Below are 27,061 nucleotides of genomic sequence, written 5' to 3'. Positions count from 1 at the left end.
TTGTGTTTTCACAATGATGCACGTGTTCCTCTTGATGTCAGTGTCATCCCCATGCATGACGTGACACTTCACCATGATGGTCGGTGCTGGTTGGGAGCATAGCAGTACAACACAACAATGGGTTTGGCTTGACAAAGGTCAAACCCGGTTACAGTGTTTGCTTTGTTTAAACAAATGCCGTGTGACAATATTTGTCTGGAAAGCCAATAGGATGCTGTTCCATGATACATATTTGTACGTGTTGACACGTAACACATTTCTGCTCATACTGTTTTTACCCAATCAACATTTTCCAAAAAATCTCGTGGAAACTGCGTCGGCAGTGTCGCCCCACATTGTTTGAAGAAGGGCCTGCAAAGTCGCCTCTCATATTTTGTTGTTCCTTTTCAAGTTCAAGTTAATTTATTAGGTAGAGCCCTGTGAGCCATTCGGCTCTTGAATCGGGTGCAACCGCAACAAACAAGAACATGAACAAGAAAACATCTTAAAGTGACTATGTACAAACAGAAAATCCAAGAAAAGACAGCAAAATATTGCAGAAAAAGCACCGTACACCAACACTGTGCAAAAATCCCAGTGAAGTTGCAAGTCAAACAACAACAACAACCACAAGACAACTTAGATTAAGGCCATCAGTCTAACTTTGTACTACAACAAACAAACATGGCCAAACCAAAAAACTTTTCGAAAATCACCAAAATAAAGCCATAAAAGCAATGAAACAGTGATCATTTTAAGGCAGTGTTGTTGACGAAGTGCTCAGTTCACACCCCCATACAATTAATGATACATTTTCCAACACAATGATTCAATATGTCCCTTGACATGTGCTGGCCTGCGTGTTGTTGTTGTTGTTATGGGGAGCGGTGGTGTAGCGGTTAGCGCACCGCACTACGAACACGCCGACTTAAATTCGATTCCCGCTCACGGCCAACACCGGGTCGACTCAGCCTCAAATGAGTACCCAGTGGCGTTGTGTAAGCATAACCGCTGGGGAGACAAAGGCGGCCGGGCGTGGTGCTGGCCACCCCCCCCCCCCCCCCCCAGTGGCGTAGCTAGGATATTTTGCGCCCGGGGACGAACTATAAAATTGGCGCCCCCCCTGTTTAATCAGATACCAAAATGTAATTACATGACATGTAGGCTGTGTGTGGCGGGATATATAAACTTTTAGGTTGAGGTGTAGATTTGTGCAGTAGTTTCAGGCTGCCGCGCCCGCCGCAATACGTTATAATGTAGCGTTGTAAGCCTCATTTTGGCGCCCCTTTACCTTGGCGCCCGGGGACATATGTGCCCCCCTGCCCCCCCCTAGCTACGCCTCTGCCCCCCCCCCCTCGTGTGCCGTGCCTTACCTTCATAAGTGCTGCTCCCCGCTAACAGCACTTGCCCCAACACTCTTACAGGCTACGCGGGGGATGTTTGCCTTTGTTGTTTATTATTAAAACGCCGAGTGGCGGAGTGGGCGTGACCCTCTTTCGAGTAAACACGCGGGGCGGGGTGGAAGTGGGGCTGCCCCCCGCGTCCAGCCAATGGGAGCGCTCCTCCCCGACCCGCCGACCAATCAGCGCGCGGTTACGGATCTCTTTAAGGCCAAACCGCGCTTGGTTGGAACTCAGAGAAGAGTGGAAGAAGAAGCGTCGCTGTTCGTTCGACCTTTGTAGCGCTTTAAACAATCGCACACTTGCCATTCTAACGTCACGCATACCGTCAAATCTATAGCACCATGTTCCCGCTAGACTCTAGCTGGAACCTGTCGTTCGCCGGCTGCGGCTTCCTGGGGATCTACCACATGGGTGTAGCGAGTTGCCTCACCGAGAACGCGCCGGCCCTCATCAGCGACGCCACCGCCGTCTACGGCTCCTCTGCTGGGGCGCTCGCCGCCGCCTCCATCGTGTGCGGTGTCTGCCTGGGTAAGGAAGGGAGCCTTCCTCCAACACACACCGCCACCCACCCCAGCACCGCTCGCTGGTCTCGCTCTAACCCCTTCGCCATCCCCTGTACACCGCCGGTCCTCCCCGAGGAGAATTTGTCTTCGCCAGACTGGGTCAACTTGAGTGTCATCGGTCTCGGAATTGTCGGTGTTGGCTCCCGTGGGGCGACTGGCGAATTGATTCTTAGAAGACAATGATGGTCTCCTCTCCTACATTTCTGCCGGTGTTTATCTGCTTGCTTAGTTGGGAAGGTAGTCGGCTCTCCTGTCTTCAGATTACACAGTCTTCCCCGTATTACAAACTCTTCCCATACTTGAGAACCGGCCCTACAGGAGGCTGTTTCTCGTGTAGACCTGTCAGTTTCAAAGACAATGCATCAAATTATCAGCATGTTTGTTTGTATGTTCAGCACAAGTACGTGTGGTTAATGCGGACTTGAGTCCTTGCAAAAAGGTTTCTATTTGGTGTTTGAACATTTTAACACCTGTTTTTATTACCAGAAAGGGTAAAACCTATATATGTTTTCATACTTAACTGGTCTCCTTTGCATATATTTGCATCTCCCTCTCCCCCACCACGCTGTCTCCAATCCCTTGAGTTCCCCAGAACAGTCCCGTTACCAGGCTTCAAGCTCTGTGATGGCCCTTCCTTTGGATTATAAATGACAGTCCAATTAAAAACCCAACTAATTCGTGAATACCGCTACCCTAAAATAATGCATGCGTCGGCGACGTTTCGGGCCGTTCCCAGATACGTCTATTATTGTTATTATTGTTTTGTTTCCTTGTTAAAAGTTCCTGTCTGTGACTAATTATTTATTGTAAACAAAATGGTTGCGATTAATTTTGTATTTCTTATTACGGATAAGTCGGCGCGCTCTTTTCGGTGCGCACCGATTGGTTGGCGTCGCTGCACGTGATGCGCGTGGACCAATCGCATGGAGCGACGAGTGTGACGTCGCTTGTGCGCTGTATGGTTTTCGAACAGGGTTGGCTAATTCTAGATTTGAAGCTTTCGTGACTGCAAGGCATCATATTCTTAGGTTTTTTCGGTAAAGTCACGTAGGTAAAACATCAAAATTAATGAAAATAAAATAAAAACAAAAATCACGACGTTTCGGAGGCAACACAAGTCTCCGTCATCAGGTGGGACGGTCACAGCCGAATTAGCTGCATCACTTGATGCATCACTTGATGCAGCTAATTCGGCTGTGACCGTCCCACCTGATGACGGAGACTTGTGTTGCCTCCGAAACGTCGTGATTTTTGTTTTTATCTTATTTTCATTAATTTTGATGTTTTACCTACGTGACTTTACCGAAAAAACCTAAGAATAGGGTTGGCTAATTTTAACCCTGGATTCTAATATTTTTGACACGTGGCTGGCAATAAATAGAAAGCTCGGGTCCTCATGCATTTCCCGGATTATAAGACGTAGCCCAAACGTGTGCCCGATGTCAGTAACGTTGCAAACATCTGGTCTTCACAACCCCATCGGCTTATAAGGCGAATCCTAAAATTGTTTTTAAATATGGAGTAAAATGGGTCCTATAATGTGGAGAATACCGGTAACACATCTACTTGTACATCTCCATTCGTCAATCCGCTGCTGGATGAGGGTCTCCCCACGCCCCGTGGAATCGCGAGGGTTATTTTAGTACAGAAATGTAAGGTAATACGCCATTCATGTCAACCGTAGATAAAAATATATATAACTAAGGCGGAACGGACATATCTCTCTGCCAGTTTCCATTCATCTTTATCTGGGCGGAATGTGGTGACGCAATAGTTGGCTCACTGTTCTGAACGTGGTGACCCCGAAATTGGTTCCTGGCCATGGTTAAATCAGTGGCGATTGACATATTTGGATCGTTACTGGGACCCTCCATTTCACAAACTCGCATTGACCAGTGCCTTGATGCAGCAGTACATTGCATAATTGTTTAACATTGTTTTAAATTGTTCCTTTATCTCGGAGCCTAATTCACACGACTCCCTTTACGGAGGGCTTAGGAGGTTTAATTCACCTATTCGTTGTGTCTTTCGGTAAAGTCACATAGGTTCAAAGAAAATAGCAAAAAAACTACGACGTTTCGATCGCAACACAAGCTGTCGTCATCAGGAAAAATGTTTTTTTCCTGATGCGATTTTAACGTCGTTTTTTGCTATTTTCTTTGAACCTATCTACGTGACTTTACCGAAAGACCCAAAGAATATGAATTCCTGCAGTCACAAAAGCTTTAAGTCAATATTTAATTAACCTATTTTTGCCCTTCGCATATATGGTAGCTTGGAAGTGCTAAAGCTGGAAAATAGGGCATTAATTGTCCTGTCCAATTGTTGAATTTAAGCCAAAGCCTGCAACTGAGGACATTACCGAGAATTGTGAGATTTTGAAACCCGTTATGTTTGAGTCTACTTGATGGTTTATTTAAAGCCTGCTGTAAAGGTTTTGGATGAGTTTATCAATTATTGTGAAATGTCTCTTCCGTGACTTAGCAATTTTGTTCAGCCCTTGGTAAATTTGTTTTGGCATTATAGGACATTATGATCTGAATGTATAAGTTAGTATTTGCGCCATAGTATAGTAAAATGATGAACATGTAGCATGCCTAATTGTCTCACGAAAGATCGTATGAAAAGGACTGTACAGTACTATACAAAGCAATTTGGATTTGTACAGTATAGCGTTCACTGCATCTTAAGACGAACTGGCTGCACAATTTTGACTTGGAATAAGAAAACCCATTAAGCAAATATCACTTTTCAACTGCACCTAGGCTTTGTCCTGACGTCCAACTCAAGTTCGAAGCTTCGTTAATGAGAAAATAAACGTTTAACGTTGGCATGTTATAATGGCGTCACAGTGACGTTACTTTGCCAAGAAATTATCAAAACCTACCGCAGTAATCTCGCGGCGGTATCACTTGAGTGCCATATTATAGTTGCCTGTCAATACATTTAAAATATTCTTTCTCATTGATGATGATTGAACGTTGGACAGCCCAAAACACAATACCTAGGAATGTATCCTGATGAGACCCAGAAGGCTGAAACCGGTGCATGGTTAATTGCTTAAAAAACAACTGCAGCAGAATGTGTGCTGGTTTGTCGGCCCAATAGAGCAATGGACTACACACATTTTAGTTTGGTGGAGACATTGAATGGAGTTGTGCTTGAATACAACATAAGGTGTTTTATTTTGGTTGCGTCATTAACCTCAAGTCTAAGCTTTGCTCCTGTTCTTCAGGAACAGGACAACAGCGGTCAGTAGCTTATCTCATACTGATTGCAGCTGATACCCCCCCTCTCCAATCTTGGCCAGCTAAGTGCATAGGTAAAGCGAGGAGGTTATGGTTCAATGGGTGGGTGGGTGGGAGGAGGAGTTAGCTTGCAATGTCCATAGTTCAACTGATAACGCTTATACCTTGGCCTCTACCATAATATGTTGGTGTGTAACCGAACACGCATATATTGATGTCACTGAGGTTTTGAGGCTATTACTTTGTGAGGACACTGATGTAATTCGGTAAATATTTAACTTTCCACGAAGCAAAAAAATAGGAGCCCCCCACCTTGTTGTGAGTTCTCTCGCAGAATGGAGTTGCCCTGTAAAAATACATTCAACTTCAACACACGGGACCTCTAAATAAACAATAATTACCAACATCCATGGTTTTTCTAATGTTGGATGAAGAGATGTCCAAGCTGCCGCCATCTGACATGGCCATATACGAAAAGCTGTGTGATGTTTAAAGGGACGAACATGTTGTTAAGATTGTTAATATTAACCGAGTGAATAACACAACACAGGAAATTAACGTTAGAGTGCCAACAATAACACAGGCTGGCCAACTGGGCATGCGTATTGTTTCAAATGGTTTATCAAGTCACATGAGAGCATGCAGTCGAGTGGCAGAGCTGCCTAGAAAGCAGATTTTTTTTGGCTTTAGGAACACTACATTTGTTGCACGTCGTGTGCCTTCCTGTGACCCTTGATCACCACTCCTCTCCTGGGCCATCTCCAACATCGATTCCACAGTTCATCATATCCTGGTAGATTACTGCGAATCACCTCTTTCTCATAGGCCTCAGTCTCTGCTCTCGTTATTTCCTGTTGCATCGTCTTTTCTTTCAATTGTCACTATTTAAATGACTAGAAATTAGTCCATACAGCATGTAACATATTAAGGGACTCTGTTAAAATTGATGTACACACGTTCAAAAAACAACTCCATATTCGTCATTAACACCGCTTTGTAATTTAATATAAATCGTAGCCTTACATGTCAGGTTATTTACTCTGAAGAATGATCATTGCCCAAAATGTTAGTGAACTATAGATTTTTCTTCTGTTATAAGTCCGTGTTAACCGTGAAATGTAGGGAGTGTTCTTATTACTTATTTACACAGCAGATGTTTTTTCTCTCAGGCCAAATACACCCAAGCTGAAAGTACGCTGTTATATCGCTCATACATTTATCATCGTTGATGGAGGGAAGATTGTTATCAGTGCCGCATGTAGCACCAATGTTCTCTCCATCAGTGCCGCAGGGTGGGTCTGTTTTCCTTAAAAGAGTAGCCAATGGAAACGATGGGAGTTACATAAGCACCCGGGGTCAGTGGTGAGGTCACGGTTATGTGAGGACATAGCACTTGTTGACACACACAGTCAGACCGGCTGGCATGCTTAAGGGGGGCCCAAGCCAGGGCTAACATTCCCTGCAGCTTTGTACAGCGTGGCCTTTCTCGGGTTTTTTCTGGGCCAAAGGTAAGTCAACTTACCATGAAAGTCAATGTGTGCAGTACTTTGGTCAAAACACTGCTGGATGAAGGCTCCCCCATGCCGTAGGCATCACGAGAGTTATTTGGCTATTTTTCATCACTCTAATCATCACTCTAGGTCAGGGGTCGGCAACCTACGGCTCCGGAGCCGCATGCGGCTCTTTACGGGCTGCTTCTTGACGATATGTACGTATGTACAGTATGTACTCAGATGCATTGCGGCTCTTGAAATTCTGAATTTTGTACCGAATTGGAAAGAAATGGCTCTTCTTGTTATTTTGGTTGCCGACCCCTGCTCTAGGTGATGGCGTGTTATCAGTGCCGCATGTAGCACCAATGTTCTCTCCATCAGTGCCGCAGGGTGGGTCTGTTTTCCTTAAAAGAGTAACCAATGGAAACGATGGGAGTTACATAAGCACCCGGGGTCAGTGGTGAGGTCACGGTTATGTGAGGACATAGCACTTGTTGACACACTCGGTCACACCGGCTCGCATGCTTAAGGGTGGCCCAAGCCAGGGCTAACATTCCCTGCAGCTTTGTACAGCGTGGCCTTTCTCGAGGTTTTTCTGGGCCAAAGGTAAGTCAACTTACCATGAAAGTCAATGTGTGCAGTACTTTGGTCAAAACACTGCTGGATGAAGGCTCCCCCATGCCGTAGGCATCACGAGAGTTATTTGGCTATTTTTCATCACTCTAATCATCACTCTAGGTGATGACGTGAAGCATAGATTTACAGCACAACAATGGTTTTGCTGCACTGCCGCTTATTACCAACCATGTAGTTATGCAGCCCTATGACAATCTGTTTGTGCATGGTGGTTACCCATTCAAGCATTAGCCAGGCTCGACTCCCTACCTAGCTTCTGACATCTGATAGGCTGCATTTTGGATGGTATGTTATCATAGGCTGAAGTTTATAATTGGAAAAATAGATGCATTTACCATTACAATAAAACATGATGTCATAATTAATATTTAAACAATCTTGCGAATTCTACGGTAAAAATTGTATTATTAGTGCCCTAGCGTTTGAGAAAATAAGGTTCAAATGTTGTGTAATAAAAAAGGGGGAACTTAATGAAAGAACATTATTTCATCACTCAGAGAACAAAAATGTTGACCGCATTCAGAGGATTTGGCGTATAACCACACACATGGCCCACACAAAGCCCTGTGAAAAGTTTGAAATCTAGGAAGGTTGAAGATTATGCTGGCTATGATTTTTTTTGGCTTGAATGCACATCGTCACAGCAGCTGGTTAAGCGGGTGGTGGGTAAACAGAGACAAGGGTGACCGGAACAAAGACTTGAAGGTACATTTCTTAAAAACAACTGGCAATGTCAAGGATTATATCTCCAAACAATAGTTATGTGACTGGGTAAAGAAGTGAAAAACACACTCAGCTTTTCCGTTTCTGACCTGCCTCCATTTAGGTCCATGTGGCACGACCGTACTTTTCTCTTTATGCAGTGCGCTAGGCTTTTTTCATTTCTTGCTCCCCCCCCCCCATATTTGACTTTGGACAAAGAAGGTGATGTTCGTGAGACCTTGTTCACAACACCTGATTGCAGTGTATTACACTATTGACTTTCTCACTCGGCACTTTTCAAGCAACATCTGGTGGTTGGCTTGTATTTGTGTCAATGTTTGCCTGCAGATTTAATACAACTCTTTGATTTGCTGTATTGCTTTTATTACGAAAATACCTGCGCAAGTTCAAACCATTGCACAACACTTAGTTGTAAAATCTTTAGTCTAATAGCAATATTCCATTGCCGTATAATCTGCCATGATGTGTTGGTTTGGTGTAGTTTTATGTATGTACAAAGGTCGTACCCCTCGGCTATTCTGCATTCACAGCTAATGCAGAAACCGCTTTTGGCATGACATGTTGGGAATGTGCCGAGAGAATACCGGCTTAAACTACGTTGAGTCGCCATTTGGGGACGTGTTGCCATTTTAATGAGCCAATGGTCTATTCTTCAGCTTTGCGTTATCCAGTTTTAATGAGAGATGAAAATAAGGGCCTTTTGTTTTTATTGTATTACTGTTGGACCATTGGCCCGTCATTAAACGTGGCATCAATTAGTTTTGTGGTGAAAAAAAATATATACACGTGACAATAAGAATTTAAAGCTGTGTCCCCAGCACACCGTTGGAAACAACTTTCCTTGACAGTGTCGTACATTGATATATACTTACATAATAAAAACTCTGCACTTCGCTTGAATTCGCAATGTATGCTGTCGCTCGTTATATGGCCCATTATGTCAAATTATTATCGCAGTGAAACAATAAACTAGCATGGTAATGATAACTTTGAGCACATCAAACCTGTTGCAGCTGTTTTATAATATGACCGTTTAATATTCAATACCGAAATTGTGTGTCTAACTCTGGAGTAGCACGATGAAGTTGCGATCTAGCAGCTATGGTTTGGTGTTGGCTGCTCCCAGCTTAACTTTTACCCTAGTGGTTGGCATTGCCATCTTGCAGTTACGTGTCCAAATACGGGTTCAATGGAACATATTCCCTATGTGCTAAACCTGCCACTGGCAACGTGAATGGTAAAGTATTTAATGTATTCATGTCAGCTCTAAGGAGCTGTTAGTGGTCATGCACATAATTGTCCGTCTCTCATTTGTCATGCTTAAACCACGAACTATAACAATGTTGTTATTTTACCATGTAAGTCCCATTGAGCGATACAGCTTTTTCAGAAACGACCTGGCTTTAATTGATAGCTCAACGAAGTGGCTCATGTGGAAATTTATAGCTGCCAAATATGCTAAACTTGTTTCCAAATGTGGAGGGAAAAACCAGACGACCCGGAGAAAAATACACGCGGCCACGGGAAGAACATGCAAACTTCATATATACAGGCGTCGAGATTGAACCAACAACCAACCTGTTTACCAGGCGAGGTAGTTATCTCACCACTGCTGAGCCCTATCCTCAGGCATTGCATAACTCACAATTTAGCCAATAGATCAACTAACCTTATTGCTGTCTAAAGGTTCTTGGGCTTGCCATTACCATGCTGTTGTTGTGTACGTGTGTTTCCTTGTAGTCTGTCCAGGGTGTGGGCAAGTATTGTAAATGATATGAAACATCAGATGGAAAAGTTAATGCCGTAATAATACATGCGAAATGTGATTTCTAGACAGCACAAGGCAGAAATGTGACCATAGTATCATAATCACTAAGCAGACAATAGTTCTCCTTCATGTATCTGTCTCTCCACTTAAAGCAACGAAAAGTGCTATTTGCACGTCACTCTCAAGGCTTTCTAGGAGTGCGTAATGAGCAGAATTGGTAAAAAAAAGCAAAATCTGGACTGGGTTTGGCAGGCTTGCTTGAACCAAATTCTGGTAAACTGCCAGATGTTACATGCAAGGGCTTTCATTTTAAGATGTTGATCCTAGTTTGTTGCAAATATTATACAGTGATATCAACTAATAACAAATATTTGAGTGGAGAATATAAGCAACAAACTAAATAAGCAGACACTATCTGTCCTTTCGCGTACATTCAGTCCTCCCGTCATGTCTTGCATTGGTTGTAATGCACGCATCCTTATTCGCAACAGAGTTAAAAATTGTCGCCACGTAGTGTTTTTTTACTTAATGAATTCGACTTAAGAACTTGGTTTTGGGTGGGTGGTTGCCCCTAATCAAATTCAGGATTTCACTGGAATTTGCTCAGTCCTCTGGCCACCTTGATTAACTCTTAACATTATGCACATGCACCTGTGTGGGAGGAGGGTAAATTATGTGTTTTACTTCAATGGTTTTGTATTAGATTTGCGCTTGATTATTTGTGTATTGCTTTCCAAAGATTATTGAAAGCGTTTATGAATTAGCTCTATCCATCTTTTTCGTTTGTAACAGAGAGCACAACGCTCCTAGAAATGATTCAATACGAGTCAAAATCTAGCATTTCTTTTTAGGGACTTAGCCTTTTGAAAACTGACCAAATGAATCAAACGATTGGCAAAAATTCTAGATTTGAAGCTTTCGTGACTGCAAGGATTCATACTCTTAGTTTTTTCGGTAAAGTCACGAAGGTAAAAAATGAAATTAAAATTTATAAAAATAAAATAACTTGATACAGCAAATTTAGCTGTGACGGTCCCACCTGATGACGGAGACTTGTGTTGCCTCCGAAACGTCGTGATTTTTATTATTTTATTTTTATTAATTTTTATTTCATTTTTTACCTACGTGACTTTACCGAAAAAACTAAGAGTATGATTGGCAAAAACTTTGGAGGAACAATCCTGAGCAAAAATGACTCCAATATGAAAACACTTTTTACCAGACAGCTGATGTCCGCTTATGTACTCCAAAGGAAATACTTTCAAAGAGAAGCGAATATTAGAATGTGTGGCATAATCAATGCGTGTTATTTTTTTTCATAACTTTTTTTCCCTTGCCTGCACATCCTCTTCCTCCTTACACTCTGGCGCGTTCTGCAGGCAAGTGCTGCGCCGACTACATCGAGATCGCCAAGGAGGCGCGCAAGCAGCGACTGGGCCCGCTGCACCCGTCCTTCAACCTGGTTAAGAGCTTGCGCCAGTCGCTGGTGCGCAACCTCCCGGAGGACGCCCACATTCGCGCCACGGGGCGACTGTGCGTGTCGCTGACACGCGTCTCCGACGGAGAGAACGTCCTCGTGTCACAGTTCCACTCCAAGGACGATGTCATACAGGTAAAGTAACAATAGTCACTTGATGCAGTAAATTTGGCTGTGACGGTCCCACCTGAAGACGGAGACTTGTGTTGCCTCCGAAACGTCGTGATTTAATTTAGTTATTTTCATTTATTATTATTTTTTACCTACGTGACTTTACCTGAAAAAAACCTAAGAATATGAATCCTTGCAGTCAACAAAAGCTTGAAATCTAGAGTTTACAATAGTCCGTTTAAGCCCTTTGTAGATTCACTGCTGGATAAAGGATTTTCTCTTGCCGTTCGGTCATGGGAGTTGTTTGATCATGCTTAATTATGCTGGTGTGTGTTGGTGACATTGGTTAATCAGTGTCAACCAACAAGGCTTCAGGTGAGACATTTCGCATGAACGCCTGTAGGTGTTTGTCCATTGCTCTGTGGTGTTTCCCTTAACTGTTATCATTGTTGTTTATGCATTTAACGATTCACTTCCCTTGAGATTTGATTAATTGTATCAACTTGATTCAATAATCGATTGCAGAGCACACGCGAGCAAATTACATTCGACATGCAACATGTCAACACTCAAAGTAGGGGGTGTGAATTTTTAGCAAGAATTCGTTAAAAGCTCAATTGATTTATTCAGGTATGTGTTTGCATCTTGAAAATAATCCCACATGGGGGTACTTTTTAGCTGACCACTTATGACCTACGCCATAATCAATGCTTGGATATTGACCGATGTTGTGGATATTGTGACTCATCCATGTGGCTGTTTTGTTCGATATTATGTTTGTTCAAATTGAATTATTTAGTTGTTTACATCTGTGGCCACTCTTTTCCGTCTTAGGAGCAGTGGGGTCATCAGACATTTCTTCAATTTTCTGAATGTAATTAAGTGGTTTTTAATTTCGGTTTTCTGCGGCCATCATACGACACGACCCTAAGAATGTTTAAAATCGCAATGGGTGTCGAATGAGCCCCATCCACCAACGTGTCATCTGGAATTCCAAAAGATTTTCATCCACTACATAAACACCCTACCCCTAATCAATAGCATAAACAAATAGATTGTGTTTTACATTTAGTGTTCAACTTGTTTCATGAGCTCGCCATAATTTGACTTTACCAATCCTTGCTTTGGGCATCTCTAATTGAGTTTGTTGGTTTTGTCATTTTTGCAGGCTCTCATCTGCAGCGCGTTTGTACCCATCTACTGTGGATTAATCCCCCCGACTTTCCAAGGCGTGGTAAGTTTGGAAATTAGGCAGGAAAGTGCTGTTTGGGAGCACCTATTAAGACCAACACTGCGCATGAGAGAATGGTGTGGCTATTGCCGTGCCTGGCTGGCTTTGTCTTTCCAATGCTGAGGTTTACACACCGTACTAGTTACTCGTTTGAGGCTGAATTGTCCAGGACAGGTTCAGACACCATTAGTCGCTGTTGATAGCCATGGCCAGGAATTGAATTTGGGTCACGGAGTTTGTAGCGCCATGTGTTGACCACATACAAACATAAAGATCCTCTGTATAGCTTTTAACAGGATCTTTAGGGAAAGTACAGTTTGCGAGCACCTTGCACGGACAAAGATCTCCCTTATAGCCTTAACAGACTGTTGGGGCAAGTGCTGTTAGCGAGCACCTTTGAAAGCTGGCACAGAACACGAGGGGGTGGGTGGCCAATATCTCGTTTCTCCCGCAGTGGGAATATTTACAAATCGCACCAGTGACTCAATTGAGGTTGAGTCGCCCTAGGGGAGGCCCAGGACCGGTTAAAATTATCGTCACTGGTGTTGACCATGAGCGGGAAGTGAACTCGGATCGCCGAGTTTGTAGCGCAGCTCGCTAGGCCGCTACGCTACCGCTCCTCCTACACAGACAGACGTACACCTTTGCACACACGCTTTTAAACATCTAACATTCCTGTCTCAATAAACTTTTATATTTATACAGCACCTCGGTGCTTCAATATTTACAGAGCACCTTTTCATCCCACATTGGTGGGATGAAAAGGGTGATTTAAGCCCGGCATGCCTCTTGGTGATCATTTACAAAATAAAGAACTGCACCTCATGGCCCCGGCTATAAAAAAAAAAGCCATGGGCTTTTTATAATTTGTGAGTGAGGCACAGAGAACCTATGAACCTTTATTGCCATTGTGCTGCACGCCATGCTCGTCTATCAGGTTTAATAGTGTCTTTTATTGTTGGCTCTTTTTGATGAGCTTGCAGAATTGCGTGATGCAGGTGGAAGAACTGGGTGGGGGGGGGTTTGTCTCTGTCATGGGGTGGCGACCGACCGTGTGCACCCATGTGCAGCTCATGTGAACTGAAGGCTCGGGCGTTGGGCTGCCACTGCAAATCAACGTCGGTTGCCGTTCCCTATTTATAGTGGAGTTCACTCGCGTGGAAATTAGCGCGTTCTTACTTCACAATTGTGTAAATTGCCCCCACGCTGGCTGCCCAAAATGCACACGGCAGCTAGTATGTAGTAATATTTGTTCATTATTGAGGCTGTCCCACGCCATTAAAGTACAGGATGTGATTAAGTTTGTTGTTCGTCGGCAAATGTAGACTAATTGTCTGGTTTAGCTGAGAGCTCATAATTATAGTAATTGTGAACTGAAGCCAAAATTAGTGTCACCACCGTCATTATCAGCATCTGCCTTGATCAATACACTGCTGGATGAAGGCTTTCCCATAGCAGCCACCATCTCTCACGGTTCTGCAAAGTTAAGGATCTGCCTAGCACATGAGTTGATGTTGGTGGCCGTCCTCTCGGACACGCTCCATTCTACGGCTGCCACTCCGTCACTATTGTTGGGCCCCTACCATTGAAATGCCAAACGCGATTGACGGTGAGGCCATATTCGTGTTTACCACTAAATTCCGTGAATTAAACACATTAACGCACGTGGGGCGGCTCTGAATAAGAAGCAAGTCGGACGTTTCAACGACAGCTCTGAAATCTTTAGTCCTTGTTAGTCTGAACATTCCTGATAGGCTTAGGAGGGCACTAATTAAAATCTATCTCCTGCTTAAACCTATAGCTAGTATGAGCTAGAGCATTTCCAGAACACCATGTAACCACTCGTGAATGTATAAGCGCTCCCTGAACGTTACCAAATTCAACGAACCAAACAAACCCAAATTAATGCCATGGGCATGATGCGTCTGATTGGGGAAAAAAATAATATGGGGAAATGTAGAGAATTAAAAGGGGATGTGAAGCGGATGCTCGGGATTCCGTTTGAGTCGTTAGGCTTCGGGTTAACGTGACCTAGGGCCCAGAGAGAACACGGCGTGCAGTCTGGGGTTGTTTTTTTGAACCTCTCTTGAGTGTGGGGTGTGGTAAGAGTCCAGAGGTCACGCATAACAGCTGCCTTCGACCTATTCGTCCCCCCCTCCCCCTGCTCACTCGACCCACCCACGGTGGTTTATAATAACAAAGGCTGCTGGCCCTGAGTGCACTAATTAGCTTTGTGGATGCCCACCTGCCAGGCGCCATGGGACACAGTTGGGGTGGCAGAGATAGTCTTGGCAGTCTCCAGAAAGGAACGCCTTTAAAAGTTTTTGCTCAGTTTTATGCAGTTGTTTGTAATACAAATATACAAACCTTGTTCAATGGTACTTGACTAGGGGTGATAGGTGTCTGGTACGTATACATGTGCACCCCTTTTGTTAAAGCCACTGGTGGATGAGGGCCATGCCATGCAGGATGTGGGCAGTTTCTGACCATACTTCACTTTGCTGGTCAGAGGGGGTTTGTGAATGTAGGGAGCATAGACGTGGCAGCAAAGAGTACAATAAAACAATGGAGCTTGCTGCACTGCCCCCACAGTAGTCTAACGACCATTGATCTGGCAGGATAGCGCATATTGAGTCATTTGAACACTTTTTATAAGACATAATTAAACAAGTCTGTAATCCGAATTCCATATTTTAAGGAAGCAGCAAGTCAGATTGTATCGAAACAGGGTGTGGTGTTAGTGTATAGGCAATTCCATGTACACATAAACAGGGCAATAATGGAGGGAGTGGTGGGTGGGTGGTGTGGGTGGGGGTCTGTTGCGCCTCAGCCCCCAGCTACTAGACAAAATCAGCAGTTGCTGGGCAGAAGTAAAGTTGCTCTCATTGGCTGACAGCTCCTCCGATTCAACATATACATACACCTCCTTCGTTGTGCACGTATCATTGACAGCCTGAGCTAGGCCCTCATCGGATTATTGCTTTGCTATGGGCAGGTTGCCTCCATTAACGAGATGTGCAAATCAAACAATAAATCAAGAATTTTCAAAAAAAGCTTGTACTCATTCGATACACATCCATTTATCACACGGTTGGCTACGTACGGTGCCAAATAAGTTCAACATACATCAACATACATTATCTAAAAACATTGAAAATACCTCGGTAATTGTTAACGTTCCAAAAATACTCCTCCCAAAAACGGAACTATTTTATGATCTGCGTAAAATACAACACGGAAAGTTTTTTTTACAAAGCGGTCCTGATCTAATTACTGGACAGTCCGTTAAATCGACATGCAGGATATCTCTTGCCCCACAGGGCATGTGATCCTGTTTTGTACATTTTTGTGGAAACGGGCACTCCTCGGGTTACCCGTGTGTCGCTTGTTTGCGCGGTTTTAGGTTTTGATTAAAAAAAGGAGCAATTATTTATTATTGTCTATCGCTGCCCTCTGCCCATTATTTAGCAATTACAGAATGTTCCTGTAATTTTAGACCGCTATTATGCTCGGTAATATTCATATTTTCACTTCCACATGACACATTTTTGGGCAGCTGTATCAACACATGAAAACACCTCGCCACCATTATTATTAACACTCCCTCGTAATAGAACACCGTATAAGTAGAGTAACATATTCGGTAGTGGCCTCTACTCTGCAGCAAAGTAATTGTCCAAAATATTAGCGTGCTACATAATTATGTAAAATTTATGAAGGTTTTATCCACCGTGGACCTCATGCCTACTTTCAATCGTATTATAAAAATAAAATGAATATCAAATGCCATTATGCCTAGCTTTTGTAGACTTTGAAAAGTCAACACTGTTGTGTATTTTATTTGTTGATGCGGGTAATAAACATTCAGCAGTAAACTGTTTTACAAAAATGACCCACAGAGGACCTTGGTGGGCAAAAACAAAGTTATAGTGTATAAATCTTAACGTTGCAGACACTGGGTGTTTCGGTATGTATGTTGAACTTCTGTCACACCGTATGTAGCCAACCCGTGCTCACCGTGGTAGCATTCGCATTCGATAAAAAACAACATTCAAGTCGTACACCAGGGCGCGACGATTGCCAGTACAGTTTTGCAAATTCTGTACAGTCGAACTGTAATTTGTCAATACGAGGTCCACGCGGACGTTTCTGATCGATCACGCGCACGTGTGCCTGTTACGCTGCAGCGTTACGTGGACGGAGGCATCTCGGATAACCTTCCGACTTACGAGCTCAAGAACACCATCACCGTGTCGCCTTTCTCTGGCGAGAGCGACATCTGTCCACGCGACCCCTCGTCCAGCTTTCATGAGCTGCGCGTCACCAACACCAGCATCCAGTTCAACCTGGGCAACCTGTACCGCCTGTCGCGAGCACTCTTCCCACCCGAGCCTAAGGTGGGGGCCCGCAGAACACACCGGCCTCGTGTCACCGCCGTCGTCATCGTTGCTAACGCCGTTGCTAACGCCATTGCTGTCTTGATGATGTGTTTTTAACGCCTTTCAATTAAATCCAAAAGCGTTTATGTATTAGCGCTGTTCGTCAGTCCGCTCGTAAAGGAGGGGATCCCTCTTGCTCTTGACAAGTTTAGTATAAATTAATGTTGCCAGTAGGGACTTACCTGATTGATAGCAGGCCACATTGATCAAAGGGTTTGCCAAAAACCTAGGGACAAACCAGAGCAAAATTTACTATGTGTCATATGTGTAAATATTTTTTTCCCTGACTGCTACCTATTGGCTTCCACCCTGCGAATTAAATACTTATGAAGACAAACGCATGTTGGGGGAAGCATTACAGACTCCATGTGCACCCGTGGATATTCCTAAATTGTTTCCGTTACTATTTGCAACTGCATCTTAAAGCGATTTGCTCCCCGGGTATCAGGCAACACGGCTAACTGTGTCATTTAAAACCACCTTTCAAAAGCAGTGAATCTCGTATTGTAGCTCTGGATGGTGTCTCTTCAAGTTCGAACATGGGCTTCAGCACACATTGGCCTGTTCTTTCACATGATGTCAGAGTCCATGGTGTTCCTTGATAATGCTGTGCAGTGTAGCCTGAGTAATGTGCGTCATGGTGTTAGCACATGTAAAAGTAATTTAGATTCGAACCGTGTCGTCCCATGGAGCCTTACCTATGTTGCTGGTGTGTTCTTATCATGCAGATCCTCATAGAAATGTGCAAGGAGGGCTACAGAGATGCACTGAAGTTCCTGAAAGACAATCGTGAGTAACATTTGCAATATCTTTGGGATGCGTGACATTCGCTAAATCCCCATGAAGCCAATGACTGTGGCTGAATACTTAAGTGCATAAGCTGCCATGGTGTTTTTAATTGCTTTGGTTTTTGTCGACACTTTGGATTTCTAACCGTTCTTTATGGGTGGTTGATTGCAATAATTGAAAGACACATTTTACGTGAGGCCCACTGTTAAGTGAATTCCTTTTACTGATCAACAATTCCTGAGTTGATTTTGTTTGTTCTGGTTGATTGCTGAAACAACAAAGGACATTTAACTTAACCTAGCTTGGACTGCTTAAATTATCTGGGTGCAAAAGACAATATTATAATTTGTGTACATGTTCACTAAAACAGCAATTTGATGCTTTAATAATCATGATGCATGTATGTTGAACTTCTTTTGCACCGTACGTAGCCAACCTTGCTCATCGGAGGTGCGGATGATTACTGTTACAATCGTAAATAACATTCATTCTGAGGTTAATACTGTCTTCCCCGTCTCCTCCAGACCTGCTGATGAAAGCCCCTTATCCCTCTGCTGGCCTTGGAGAGGGCAGCGAGGTCGACGGTCTCCGGGAAGAATATGACGACGATGACGACGAAGATGATGAAGACGATGAGGACGACGAGGACGACGAAGACGATGAGGAGGAGGACGTAGAGGTGAAGGTGAACCCGGCGGAGGAGCGGCGCCGTTTGGCAGTGGAGCGCTACGCGCAGTCGTGCCGCGTGCTGGAGGACCGCATCTGGGAGAGTCTGCCGCCCAAGATCCACAAGGGTGAGCGCCAGCGTCTCAAATACCAGGACGATGACGAGGGTGTCGGCCTAAAACAGTGTTCTTTATTGCAAGGCCCGCGGGCCATTGGCGGCCCCTGGTGGCCTATGGTGCAGCCCCTGACGTGCGGCCCCCGACAATACACAAATGTGAAAACACCCCATCGTGCTGTCAAACCTAGTGGATTCAAATGTGTGGCGGCACTTGCACTGATATCTTATTGGCGAAAGTGTGGCCTACTTCTGAAAATGTGTGAAGAACACTGGCCTAAAATATAATCTCCCTGTTTCAAAATATCCCGGTCACGTTTATCTGTGTTGAGCCGCATCAGAACATTGCTTGCCAGGTGCGGCTTTTTCCTATACCGGTAGGAAATGAAGAATTGCCTCCAGGGTGATTTCCATCACAAGCTCAAAGCGTAGACCACATAGTCCACCATTGCCTGGTTCGTTCATTGTTGTACTGGACATCCGTGTTTCCATACGACAACCACGACTGACCTCGCACGTAGTGATCTGAATCAATTATTACACGTCATGCCATCTTTCCACCCAACCAGAGAGCTTGATTGGAACATAACACGTCATGAGGATCATGATGAACGGTGAAAAGGCTCCTATGCTCGCCATATATGGTGCCTTGTACGAAGTAGAATCCACTGGAGGAGTGAGATGTTGATGACGGTTGCTTGTCTGGTCTGTGCAGCCCTGCTGGAAGCCTGTGCGGAGAAGGGCGGGCTTCTCGCCTCGCTGTCCAACCTGCTCCCTGTGCGCCTCGCCTCCCTCATGATGATGCCCTACATCCTGCCGCTTGAGTCCGCCATCTCTTTCGCTGTCAGGTGAACCTCTCAGCACCCAAACAAAGACAATTGTCCCTCATGTAGCCTTATAGACTGTTGGGGTAAGTGCTGTTTCCGAACACCTAATAAGGGCCGGCATACCACAAGAGGTGGAGGTGGTTGGTTGGGCGGGGTGGACAAAACCACACATCCCCCCCCCAGTACCGATGTTTACACACCAAGCCAGGTACTCACTTAAGGTCCACTTAGGGGGATACCCAGGACCAGTTCCGATGTTCATCACTGTAGGCGGTGAGTGGGAATTGAACTCTGGTGGCCAGGATCAAAGTGAACCACTACACTACCACACGCGCACACGCACATACACAAGAACACAGCGATTCTCTTTGTAGCCTGTTCGGCTAAGTGCTGTTAATAATTAATGGCTCTGTCAATCCATTAACCCCAATGACCATGTGGGGTCGTGGAGGTTATTTGATCATACTTCACTGTGCTGGTCAGCGCAGGTGTTGGTCCCAACACACAAGTTTTCTGTGCCTGCCCGCCACAGCTCAGAGATGACTCGCAAATCTGGGTATTGCATTGCCTGCGTATGTGGTAAAGCAATTAAATATTTATGGTACGTCATCTGTCGTGTTGCCCTCTGCAGGCAAAATGCCCTCTCACCTCCATGTCTTTTGAAACGAGATACCCTGAGAAATTAGAAACTATTGCCTGCTTTGTGAAATGAAAGCTTTTTCAATGGGTGAAAATACAATGCTTGGGAGTTGCAAACGTATTTTGCTACAAGGGGGCTTGTGTTTTTACCCTACAGCCTTTCCATCAGCCCAGCTGCTAATTTTCAGCACTGTTGGATGAGAAAAATCTCTTCGGCAATTTAGAAGTTGGGGTTTGGAAAGATGTCAACTGGTGTTGGCGCACGTAAGACATAATTTGTGCTGACGTGAGTACCGCGCTTGAGGAATTGGCAGTGAGTTGGAGCCGGGGTAGGGGGATGGTGGCGGCATTGGGTGTATGTATGTATGTTGAACTTCTTTCACACCGTACGTAGCCAACCGTGCTAATCACTTAATGGTGAGGGCAGCTTCTGCGACCACCTCTGCTGAGCTGGGCTGAATGACCGCTGAACCTTTGCTGCCCCCCCCCCCACGCAGGCTGATGGAGTGGCTTCCGGATGTGCCCGAGGACTTCCGCTGGATGCGAGAGCAGACTCAACGCTTGGTGCAGTACATCCTCTCCCGCGCCTCCAACCACTTCAGCAATCACATGTCTGCCAGGTAAAGAAAGGGAATCCGCTTGCTTTTTAAGGCTTTGCTAACCTCCAGCGGGTAAACCCCCTGATGAGCCCCCCAGCCACCAGGGAACTGTTGACGTTGCCACCGTATTTAATATATCGTGTCGAGGTGTATTTAATGCGATGCTGTACAGTGATGCTTATCGTGTTGCCGCATTGGCAACTGCTTGTAATTTGAGAAGTTAATTGAAGTTGGTGATGGCTGGGTGGCTCTGGAGGCTAATTGCTGCGCAATTCCTCAAACTCTGAGGAATCCTCTGACATGCTCATGGAAAAAAATAACCACTCGCTCCTCCATAGAGCAAAAGAGCGCAGCATGGGAGATGACAAGACGGACGTGAGACATTTGTCAGTTGTAGGCTCGTGTAATTGATGGGTCGTCCGCTCGAGGTGACGTTGAAGATTGGCTGCTATCTGGATTTCCAGAATGGAAAATAGTTTTGCTCAATGTCTAGACTTCACTAATAGCACAATTCAGTTGTAATTGAAGCGAACTTGAGAAGCAAATGGCGAACGAAAAACCTCTCTGGTCACAGCGGAGCCGTGCAGCTGTGGTTTTGCTGATGAGAGGTACGGCTCCCGATGGTGCAGCTGATGGACAAAACATTTGTTGTTGTTATTTTTCCGACCCCCCCCCCCCCCTTTTCCCCACCCCCTTCAGAAACGTTGCAGTAGCTGCTCAGGGCTGCCGCGTTCAAAAAGATGTCTTAGACTAACAGAACGCATGGCGGTGCTGCACAGTGCAGCAGCAGTGGTGGGAGATGCCCCCACACCTGTATGGGTAATGATTCCAGAGAGTTCCATTTTCTGTCCTTTTGTTTTTATGTTTTCTATGAACGGATCACAGCGGTCACGTGACCCAGTTTCCAAAACTCCTCAAAACGAGACGTAGTGGTAGTTGATTTTGGAGCGAGTGGTTGAAATCTTGATTTGTGGATTGTCTCAAATCATTCTTTCCTGTGTTTGTCCCTTCTGCTGTGTTTTTTTCTCATAGGCATGTAACGATCCATCATTTCGTTGGTTTAAAATCGGTTCTGATGCTGACCATACATACGTGTTCATATATACATTTGACAACTGGTTATTTGGGATTTATGAACATTATATGCATTTATTATGTTACAAACTACATTTACGTGAATGAAAATACCCCCCAGAAATTATACAAAAAAAGTATCAACTTGATTAAAATTACGACTCAGAACCGTGACAAACCATCGAATTGCTGGGTACGGAATCGTTACATGCCTATTATTCAAGGATACCTCTTGCTCAAAGGTGGTGCTGTCATCTCTGCATTCAACTGTGACCTATCTTTTGTTCTACAGTGCTCGTTTATGAAAGAAGGGGTGGAGAATTTATATCATGCATTCCGCCCGATGATAATATAACTGTTCACATTTTCAGGCTCGCTTAATGATTGGTGTACAAGATATACCCCCGTGTGATAACATTTTGTTTTATAATCCGATGCTTTGTTGAACCCTCCACGTCACTGGCGCAATGCGTAATTGATGTTCTCAGCCTTCAGTCTTTACCTTTCTTCTGCAGTGCACACACCTGTTTGCCCTCTCTTCCTATTTAATGAATACTCAACCCAACAAATTAAATAGCCCTTGTAGATGTTATTAGTTTGAAATGTCAAATGAATACAAAATTCATTATCTGACTGCGTGGTTAACCATTTTAAGTCCCTGTTTGTAGACATGTTTGAGTCTCGGGTGGAGCCAGTAGTGCATTGGGTTAGTGCGCACTGCACCTTGAACCAGGCCATTTGAGTTTGATGCCCGGCCACAGCTAACTTTGTAATATCCGAACCATTCCTAGGTCCCCCATTCAGCAACCTGCACTACCCAGTGTGGTGAAGTAAGGTCAACCAACTCCATTGACTGAAAGGTGGCTAGAGGCTTTTTTCAAGCAGTAGATTGACAAAGGGCTGCAAGTTATTGTTTCATATTGTGGTTACTATGCCTGTGTGCTTTGCTGTACCACACGAGTTTCTAGTTTCCTTCATGAGAATACTACTTTGAAGTGACCTTTAAGGCAAATGACCAGAATGCTTTACTGATGTCACTATATTGAGGTATTAATGTATGACAATGGTTTTACTTGGCTGTTATAATCCCCATCTGTCCATAACTTAAAAGTAGTTTTTTCATTAACTAAGCTTTAAGCAGCGCAGCAATTATGGTCTAGGTACATATTTACAAAATAAGATCTATTTGTTTTATGGGTTGTGCATTCAAAAATAATAGTTTAACAAGAATATGAGCCATAGGAAGACATGAGGAGTGGAGTTTTCGGAGAAAAATCGGTGTAAATCAGACTTCTTCGGTATGTGATTACGTGCATCTTGTGTTTTTTGGGGCCGTCGTTATTGGCCAGCTCTAACAGTGCCTCCCGTGTGTCTTCGCCTCCAGATTCAGCTGTTACGTGGAGCTGCGCAAATGCTTCACCCTGCCCGACTCCTTCTACCACGACATGCCGCTCTTCGAGTCTGAGATCTATCCACCGGAGATGGCATCCGGCGGGGATGGCCTCAGCTTTAGCGGCGGCGGTGGCCACCGCATGCCTCTGCGCCGGCTCTCCACGGAGCCGTCCTTCAATCACTGGTACGAGGAGAGCGCCAATTTCGGCTTCAGCATGAATATCCACGCCGGGATCTTCCGTCAGGATAGCGCCACCAGCGGTTGCGGGAGCTGCTGCTGTGGCGGCGAAAGTAGGCGCGGCAGCTCGGCCAACCTTGTGGCCGTGACGCGCTCAGCCTCGGCAGCGTCGCTGCTCACCTTGACGACGGCGGCTGAACTACGCTCGGAGCGGGTGGCCGGCAAGCAGCCGGGCCGCTTGGCGGGAGGTCGCCACGGCGAGTGGCTCCGTCGCCACCGGTCCATGGACGAGTCTGCGAGCGTGGGGACGCTGGCGTTCCTGACTGAGCAAGAGGAGGACCCCGGATTGGCCACCGCACGTGGCCAGTTTTACCTGGAAGGGGCGGTGGAGAGCGACATAGATGGATTTTCCGAGGACGAGATGGACTACGGTGCAATTAACTTCTAGAAAATGTCTGGGACCAAGGTGGAGAGGAGTCGTCAATTAAAGCAAATGCTCAAAAATAGGTGTCGGGCTTTAACACGACCGCGTTAGCACGTTAAGTGATAACGCGTTACTGCAAACTGACGTGATGATTAGAATGTTGGACAAAGTTTTGGGGTGGGGATTTTTTTTATGTTTTACGGACGATGGTTGGCGAGTTTGTGTCTCGTCGGCTGTGCGGAGGAGAATATGCGATGTTGGATTTTTTTTGGGAAAAATAAGATATGGGGCAGAGCCACGAGTGGAGTAAATGAGTATTTCCTCATAAGCATAACCTGATGTGCATTGACAAAGTACGTGTCTGCAGTTAACACACTTTATGCTGTATAAGTGAAGTGTATTCACAATTGTTAAAATTTCAATGTGGAAAAAAATATTTAGTTTTAAGAAAGGCTACCTATTATTAGTTCATCTTTATTGGCTGTGATTTTATGGTTTGGAAGACACTGACTGGTAGGCAAACAATTATACATCATACACAGTCCTTTTGAAGTGTACCCTTAAAAGAACAAGGGCTATAAATTATGGGCATGGAGCACTGCCGGGCGAGTGCAGATTACGAGCCTGAATCACCCATGCAGCCATGTGCTTGTCCCTCGACCGTATCGTCGAGGAACAATAACTTTTTTGTTGAATTACTTGGTAACTTGTATCCAACCTGATGTTTATACAACCTAGATATTTTAATTTAAAGTATGATATCACTGTTAATGCGTATTAAGTGCTGTAGTTGTCGTAGTTTTGTCCTTGCGGATGGCCTCCAGTGTTTTGTGTTTGTCATGCCTAACAATGCAAGTCAATGGGGAGAACGTTTATGACATGTTTATCAATGCAAATAAACACGATGGCACTCATGTGCTTTGAGCACAGCTGTGCAGTGCATACTCGGTTTGTGTAATAATTCGACTCATTACCATGCTGCTAATTACGTATGGAATTCCCAGACAAGCGTTTACACACAATGTATTATGCCAAAGGGGTGTTTTGCGTGTGTGGCATGCAAAGGTATGCACGTGATAATCACATTTGGTGGCTTTTTTCTGCGCACAATTTATTACATTGTAAAACGAGCACCGTCTCGTGTGGCGTTGAGACATGCTTGGTTAGCAGCCCTTTGAATTTTCAGAATAAACAGTCGGTTCTGCTATGGGAAGGACTCAGGTTATAGCGCAAGTTATAATGGCAACCTTGCAAGGTGTTTTCACTTAAGTCAAAGCTTGGTGTTTGGAAGTTGAATTGAACGTGTTGTAAATTAAGTAAATTTTCATCGTTATAAGGGAGGGTAAATCATCTGAAGATGTACACTGCCAAGCATGCACTCAAGTTGTCAATTACAAGTGTCAAACAGATCTTGGCAAGTAATTTTCACCGGGGATGCATTGGTTGATTTTCAGTGGTCTGTGAGCTGTGGGACAGCAAAGTAGTTCTGTGAGCCATGTTGGATAATCGGTGCTATTTAGAGGGTGAATTTTATTGCCCTGACTTGGGGGCAATTGTATCTCTTCCTCTTTATGGCATTTACCAGACTTTGAGCAATGACAGCATGGTACATGAATATAGCATAGGTTTGAGGATCACATGCGTTGGTGGGGGGGGAGAACCTTTATGCACACGCTGTTTTAAATTGCGGCTCAACGGAGCGTGCGATTGTGGGATGTTGCGAGCGCAGTGGGATGTTGCGAGCGCAGCGTAATCTTGTAATGGTGCATGAGCGCATGCAATGTGGTCAGATGTAGTTTTCTCAAATGGATCATTGGGACAAAAAAAGATTGGAATTGTACCATAAAGTCGACTTATAAATGGAAACATTTTCATAATTCTGCTGCTAAACTCTAGCCAAAGAAATGTAATGTATGTGCAGTTGTATGTTTGATGGCCATTTCGCTACTACAAGATGTATTTGGATTCGAAGATCAGGCCACCACTGATTTGCTACTGTGCCAATGTACCAACTCAGAATAATACACAATTCAAACATATCTTAAGAGTTTAAGTTGATCACTACCACAGCTAGCATGGGGCAATGGAACATGTGGGTCAAATATAGTGCAGTCCAAAGTTCCGTATCTCAGTAATTTAACTGTTTGCAGAAACATTACACTGGCCTCGGAAAACGCAACAAAAAAAATCCGAAAACTGTTCATGTTATACATTGATTTGAAATGTAGAAAACTTGACCTTTACCGTGTCTCAGTGTAATGTTTAACAGTTTAACATTTCATTCTCATTTTAAGCACGTCGCATTCATTTGTTCATGCATATGTTTTGGTTGAATCGTGGCTTATAATTTAAGACCAATCTACAAATGTTCGATGGCATTCAGTTGTTCCACTGTAGGAAATGTGTTTATATATGAGATTGTGCCACACTTATGTACCATGCAAACTATTTTAGTGCATAAAAAGTAAAGTTACGTCTTTTCCCTGCTGGAAAACATTATTTAATCAAGGTTAAAATATAATATTCTATGGTTCTTTCGGTAAAGCCACATTAAAACAAAATATCCTGACCGTTTCGATCGCAACACCGAAAGACCCATAGAATATGTATTCCTGCAGTCACGAAAGCTTTTAAGTCGAGATTTAAAATATAATTGTAATTAAATTACTATGACCATTCTATTAAAGGAATACGATTATATGATATATCGCGTAATAAGGGCATTGTGTGGAATTTAATAAGCTTCCCACGAAGCAAACCAGTTAAGTGTCACTTTGGAGTTGAATGTTTAATTTCTCATTTGATTGCTGCCCAACAATTGCTCAACCTTCAGTTAGTTCCCTGGGGTGGTGGGGTTGAGCTGACTGCACGTGTCACTGTTATCGTTTGCCAGGCGTATTCCTCCCGTTTTCAATTTTGTTCTATTCACATACTCGTTTAAAGACGTTCCTGTTAAGTTTAACCTCGTATTTTCACGTTCATTTCAGTAAGTTACCTCCTTGGTTTCGATTTCACTTTAACGTATGAACACGTAAATGCGTGCACTATAATATTAAATGTCGTTAATAAATATGTATAACACAAGACGTTTGTGGATTTTATTGTTTGGTACTCTGCTGTTTGTTTTGGTGGATTGAATGGGTGTTATGGTGAACGTCTCGGTAAGGTAATGAATCTGAATGTTTTACTGTAGGAATCTGAAGAGCTATGAAGCTCTTTTTCACAGATGTCCAGGCGGGGCGGGTAAGAACGTTACAACAAAGTGAAAAGCAATGCAAATTAAAATC

General features: G+C 44.2%; 1 protein-coding gene across 1 annotated transcript; it reads left to right on the top strand.

Moving 5' to 3' along the window:
- Positions 1 to 1,598: 1,598 nt before the first annotated feature.
- Positions 1,599 to 26,858, top strand: LOC144723068 (patatin-like phospholipase domain-containing protein 2). The gene is made up of 9 exons (XM_078601621.1): positions 1,599 to 1,910; positions 11,193 to 11,425; positions 12,570 to 12,635; positions 16,820 to 17,029; positions 17,800 to 17,860; positions 18,385 to 18,654; positions 19,357 to 19,489; positions 20,605 to 20,727; positions 23,165 to 26,858. Exons 1-9 carry the CDS (start codon positions 1,724 to 1,726, stop codon positions 23,796 to 23,798), a joined length of 1,917 nt encoding a protein of 638 aa, XP_078457747.1. The 5' UTR covers positions 1,599 to 1,723; the 3' UTR covers positions 23,799 to 26,858.
- The last annotated feature ends 203 nt before the right edge of the window (positions 26,859 to 27,061 follow it).

Source organism: Lampetra planeri, chromosome 16, assembly GCF_965212315.1.
Source record: "Lampetra planeri chromosome 16, kcLamPlan1.2.h2, whole genome shotgun sequence".
NCBI classification, from domain to species: Eukaryota; Metazoa; Chordata; class Hyperoartia; order Petromyzontiformes; family Petromyzontidae; genus Lampetra; species Lampetra planeri.
The sequence above is the reverse complement of the archived record's forward strand: the minus strand, read 5'-3'. Positions and strand labels throughout refer to the sequence as shown.